Source organism: Limulus polyphemus, unplaced genomic scaffold (genome assembly GCF_000517525.1).
Source record: "Limulus polyphemus unplaced genomic scaffold, Limulus_polyphemus-2.1.2 Scaffold2617, whole genome shotgun sequence".
Taxonomy (NCBI): Eukaryota; Metazoa; Arthropoda; class Merostomata; order Xiphosura; family Limulidae; genus Limulus; species Limulus polyphemus.
Window position 1 is genome coordinate 4,383 of NW_013668227.1, and position 6,230 is coordinate 10,612.

Genomic DNA, 6,230 nt, shown 5'->3' on the forward strand with positions numbered 1-6,230 from the left:
ACAATAATGTGTATCACCTGGTTTAACATCTTTATCTTGATTGAAGAACCATCTCTCTCTCTCTGTGTATTACCAGGTTTAACATCTTTATCTTGATTGAAGAACCATCTCTCTCTCTCTCTCTCTGTATTACCAGGTTTAACATCTTTTTTTTGATTGAAGAACCATCTCTCTCTCTCTCTGTATTACCTGGTTTAACATCTTTATTGTGATTGAAGAGGCATCTCTCTCTGTGTATTACCTGGTTTAACATCTTTATCGTGATTGAAGAGGCATCTCTTTCTCTCTCTCTGATACAACATATTTATCTTGTTTGAAGAGCCATTACTCTCTTTCTACAGATTTGCAGAGAAGCACTGAAAGATGGATTCACACGGTAAGGAATCATGCTTTCAGAATACTGTCAAAAATTATTTCTAATATTTTAATATTACTTCAAGAATCACAGATGTTTTTGTTGTGTTAGCTGTTATGTAACTCGGGGAGTCATTAATTTTGTTTGTGTTACTTATGTAACTTAGAGAATGGTGGATGCTTTTGTTAGATGTTATGTAAATTGGAATATTTATTCTTGTTGTGTAAGCCATGTAACTTGGAGAATCTTGGTTTTTGTTGTTGTTGTATTAGCTGTTATTTCACCCTTAAGTATTCAGGTACTTAATAGAATGATCCAACCATTATTAGTTGGTTGGATCAATATGGGACCCTACATGAGTACTTAAGAGTTAATTTAGAGAATCACAGATGTTTTCTTCCAATTTTTCTTTTAACTATTGAGAATCATAGTTTTTGTTTTTGCAATTACTTACAAATTACTTTTGTAAACATTATTTTAGTGCATATTGTTATAAGACATATCAGAAAAACATGGTATACAACAATCAGTTTCTGTTATTTTACATTTGTAATTTTTAATCAAATATAAATTATATTTTATCTTTTCTAGCTTCAAAGTAAAGATTGGAGAGGAGTTAGAAGATGATAAACGTAGACTTGAAATAATTCGAGAAGAGATTGGATGGGAAAATCTTCTTGTACGTAATAATTTTATAAATATTACTTCTGCTGGTTCTTTAAAAGTCTGTGATGCTGACTTCTCAACTGTTGTTACTTGTTGTGAAGTATTTCCTCATTCAAGTACAATTTTCAATTAAAACATGTATTATAATAATTTTCAGTTTTTATCTGATCTCTAAATGCATGTGTACTTCATTTTAAATGTGGATGTAAATATACTTTAGTAGACATTTTGTACAACAGGATATTAAAAGCTCACCAAAGTTTTTAAAAAGGTCTAACGTTAGGTCATAGAATAACAAGTTTTTTATTGATAGTACTGAGTAAAGTATACTTTAGCCCTAACTAAACTAAAGTAAAAAAACATACACAAGTTACAGTGTTAATTTATCTCGTATTAAAGATAGACCATACTTAATAAAGTCTTAACTAATGTTAGGCTTAAGACAAGTTGACTCGTACATTTTGGTGTTTGTGATTAGAATTCTTTTGTATTATTCTAGAAATCCTGTATTTAACGTACTGCTACAATATAAGTACAAATTTGACTGCAAATGTTTTTTGGGTCTCTGCTAGTTCTAAGTACAATTCATCTTTGGTCTTTAGAAGTAATGTTCATCTTATTTTTAAAATGACATTCCATCAGGTAGATAAACATAATTTATTTTGTTTTCTATCTAACAGTGTCTTGGTTTAAATCTAGGTTTTGGATGCAAGTGCGGGATGGGACCAAAATGAAGCTATTCACTGGATGAAGGAACTTGCAGGCTTCCGCCCTTTATGGGTTCTGGAGCCAACCAGTTCTGATGACATATTAGCTCACATGGCAATTGCAGAGGTGAGAATTGGATGTTCCATTTTGTTTTGAAATTCTCTCAAAGACATTTTAATTCATAGACATTTAGTAGCCATGTAAAGTTTTAGATTTTTTTTATAATTCCTTCTGTGTTTGAAGGTTCTGAAATATGTTTATCTTTAACTGTTTTTTTTTCTTTTTTAATGGTCTTGAACTGCTTTAGCTGTAAGAAGAATTCAGCGTGTTTTCTGTTCTAACTTTTACTTGTTAAGAATTTGTGTTTTATTTTATGAAGAATTTAGAATGTTTTTAATTGCAACATTTGTGTTTTGAATCAACTTCCATCAATTATGTTCCAATTGTTATAAGTAATTTATTTAAAAACCTCTGTAATGAAATACTGAATATAATTTTCAAACAACTGTTTAGGTTCCTCATTTTCAACTAGCTTGATCTTGTGTTTGTGATAGTAAAAAAATGTTTGTTTGATATTTTATTACTTTTATCTAATGTGGTTAACCTTGTGTTAACTGAAGTTTCTATTTCACCTGAATTGTGTGAAATATATCATGTAAAAATTAGTATTATAATGGAGATTTCTTCACTGTCTGCAATAGGAGCTTCGGCCTCTACACGTGGGTGTTGCAGTGAATTGCCATAACAAGATCATGTTCAAACAGTATATCCAGAAGAAGACAGTTAGTTGTTGTTTTCTTGATCCATTCAGGATTGGTGGAGTTAATGAAGTATTAGCCATTTGCCTTATGGCTGCCAAATTTAAAGGTAGTTGTTTGGTGTAAAAGCTGTATATATACTAATGAATTAATAATGAATGTAATACATTCATAAATATGTTGAAAGGAAAAGTTGATATTTACAATTCCAGCATTTGTTCCAACAGTTTGTCAGTGCATCATTCAATCAACACTTTTCTTCGTAGGTTTAGGTAATTAGTCAATTTATATGTAATCTTTACACAATAATGCCCTTACCATAAATATTTTCTAAATTTATTTACTCATCAAATTATAATTCTTAGTTCTCAGAAGTTTAGTATTGTTGCCACCAGGTAATTTGCTTGTTAAATCTCGTACATTGTTTAAACTGGTATTTCTTTGAATACTAGAATAATGTAGCCCTCAGGGCAAAACTAGTGGTTGTCGTTTAATTGATTACACTAAAGGGTTTGAAGGTAACAAATCTGTTAATGCAAGCAGTGATAAAAAGAGGCAATGTACTGTGATGTTGAATATGAATTTATTTTTAATAGTAAAACTCTGATTATAGTGCCAGTTTGTATTGAAGCCAGAGTTCCAGGAGCTGCCGAATTAGCTCAACATCTTTTGTTTTGGGAGTATATTTCTGTCAGTGGATCTCTAAGTAAAAGGTAATTTTCTTTATTACATCAGTGTCAGTGGACACCATTAAGTGTTATGTAGACATCTAAGTAAGAGCCAGTTTCCTTTTTATATTAGTGTTGGTGAATACAAAGAGATTTTCTTTGTGTCATATTGGTGTCAGTGAATCTCATTCTACAAAGTGATTTTCTTTGTGTCATATTGGTGTCGGTGGATCTCATTCCACAAAGTGATTTTCTTTGGGTCATATTGGTGTCAATGGATCTCATTCCATTCATAAGTTGGTTTTTGTGTCATATTAGTGTCAATGGATCTTATTCCATCCATATGTTGGTTTTTGTGTCATATTGGTGTCAATGGATCTTATTCCATCCATAGGTTGGTTTTTGTGTCATATTGGTGTCAATGGATCTTATTCCATCCATAGGTTGGTTTTTGTGTCATATTGGTGTCAATGGATCTCATTCCATCCATAGGTTGGTTTTTGTGTCATATTAGTGTCAATGGATCTCATTCCATCCATAGGTTGGTTTTGTGTCAATGGATCTTATTCCATCCATATGTTGGTTTTGTGTCATATTAGTGTCAATGGATCTCATTCCATCCATAGGTTGGTTTTGTGTCAATGGATCTTATTCCATCCATATGTTGGTTTTGTGTCATATTAGTGTCAATGGATCTCATTCCATCCATAGGTTGGTTTTTGTGTCATATTGGTGTCAATGGATCTCATTCCATCCATAGGTTGGTTTTGTGTCAGTGAGTTTCATTCCATCCATAGGTTGGTTTTTGTGTCATATTTGTGTCAATGGATCTCATTCCATCCATAGGTTGGTTTTGTGTCAATGGATCTTATTCCATCCATATGTTGGTTTTGTGTCATATTAGTATCAGTGAATTTCATTCCATCCACAAAGTGGTGTTCTTTGTGACACATCGATGTCAACGGATCTCATATTTTACTGGTTTGTAAACATAATGGAATATCAGTTTTATACAATTAAAACAGAAAACAAATGAAATTACTGAAACTTTGTTACATGAAAAAAACAAAATATATTTAGTAAAAAGTATACTGTATTTTAAGTTTAGTTGCAAATTAAAAATCATTCTGTTATGATCATCCTGATGATATTTCTTTTTTGTTTTACAAGAATTTATATGAAGGAAGAAAAGTCTTTTTCCAAAATTCACTTTTAGATCATTTTCAGGATGTGTGCTGCCGTTACCCATCGACACATTCACCAACACTTTCAACAACCAGCCATGACAAAATGGGCGTCCTATTTTTTACCTCAGGTAGTAAATATGCTATGACCAGCTATTATAGTGTAATAAGTGTACAAAAAGGCATATCATAGTTATAAGCTATTTCAGATTAAATCTTAAAACGGACAGGAGTCAAACAGCAAATCTAAGCCACTAAAACCCAACTGATTAGAAACAGTAGTCAACGGGTGAACTTAAATCACTAAAACCCAACTGATAAAAGACAGTAGACAACTATTGGATCTATTAACTTTATAAGTTAATAACAGTCAGTAAGTGAAATATTCCACTGAAATCCAGTTGATAAGAGATGGGATAAAATGATGAAATAGTTGTTGCAAACAACTAAATAATTGCAACGACTGGGTGATGTTTGAAGGTTTATGAAATCCAATTTATAGTATAAAGTAGTTAAATATAACTTGCATTTACCTATCCAACATTTATAGAATGAAAGGATCAAATTTATTTTATTGTCAGCTAAAATTCAAAATCTTTTAGAATAGAGTAATCAATTAACAGTTATAGTTGGCTGAAATCCATCACTTATAGAATAAAATGATGAAATGGAATTTATAATGAGTTCAATTCCAAACCCTTTTATAAAAGAGTAGTCAGTTAGTATTTATAGTCGGCTTGAGTCCAACCTTTTTAGTGAAGAGTGTAATAGTTTAGGTAATTTATAGAATTTTAATAATTATATATAATATTCTTAATAGTGATCTGGATATTTCAGAATCCAGGTTGCAATACAGAGATGAAAAGTGAATCTCTGCTGGAGTATGAATTTCCAATTGGCCAGAAGTGGCAACATTTGGTGAGGTCTCCAAAATACTGGAAATCATCAAGGATACCAGACTGGATTGAAAACAGATGTTTTCCTGTTACTTTTTAATTTAACAGTAGACTACCATTCATCAGACTGGGTTAAAAACAGGTGTTTATCCTGTTACTTCTTGATTTAACAGTAGACTACTACCATTCATTAGACTTGAGTTAAAAACAGAAGTTTTCCTGTTACTTCTTGATTCAACACCAGGTTTTCTCCTGTAACCAGACTAGATTAGAAGCTTTTTCTTAAAGGATGTGTTTGTAAGACATTGAGTTGTATTATGTGTTAAAATTTATATGTAAAAAAAAAGTAATTTAGTAGCAAATTAGTTTTTAGTGATTTCACATTTTTTCTACAATTACAAAATACAAATTGTTTTTTAAACAGTATGTTTCAATCCAGAAAGATTTCTATTGTAATGAAAACCTGTTGGAAATAAAATCTATTTTTTTACAATTAGCTGTTTGTTTGTTTTATTGCTGATCAAATATTTTGTCGTATGTTTTCAAAACCCTTGCATTACATTGCAAATATCTTTTAAGACAATGAACACAAAGTGTGTTTCAGCTACTTAGTAATTTGAAGACATACTCTTCTTCAAATGATGGATATGTTTACTTTATTCTTAATATTCATGTAGTAAATTGAGCTATTTTTGTAATTTACTAGTAAAGTAGTGACTATATATATACATGAATTTCTGTACTTATGTCATGATACAAGACTGTTTAATTTAGATATTATTGATTAATATATTTTTGTGAGTGAATATTTTATTATTGTTTAGTTTTGTTATAATAAGAGTTAAAAAAAGATGATTGTTGGAAGTTTTGTTAATAATTCATTGATGTTGAGACTATCGAACGTCGCGTGCAATACATTGACGTCGAGAATATAGAAGGCGGGCAGATTATTAACTGACAGACGTATAAATAGTGTGAGACGAGTGGAAATAGCA

General features: G+C 30.9%; 1 protein-coding gene across 1 annotated transcript in view; it reads left to right on the plus strand.

The window, feature by feature from the left end:
- Nucleotides 1–5,581, plus strand: part of LOC106467443 (mitochondrial enolase superfamily member 1-like) — an 8,630-nt gene extending 3,049 nt beyond the window's left edge. The window contains exons 5-11 of the mRNA XM_013927793.2: nucleotides 342–376; nucleotides 947–1,034; nucleotides 1,721–1,855; nucleotides 2,431–2,596; nucleotides 3,101–3,200; nucleotides 4,383–4,470; nucleotides 5,177–5,581. Coding sequence (XP_013783247.1) covers nucleotides 342–376; nucleotides 947–1,034; nucleotides 1,721–1,855; nucleotides 2,431–2,596; nucleotides 3,101–3,200; nucleotides 4,383–4,470; nucleotides 5,177–5,335 — 771 coding nt within the window. The 3' untranslated portion in view covers nucleotides 5,336–5,581. The remainder of the gene's footprint in view (nucleotides 1–341; nucleotides 377–946; nucleotides 1,035–1,720; nucleotides 1,856–2,430; nucleotides 2,597–3,100; nucleotides 3,201–4,382; nucleotides 4,471–5,176) is intronic.
- The last annotated feature ends 649 nt before the right edge of the window (nucleotides 5,582–6,230 follow it).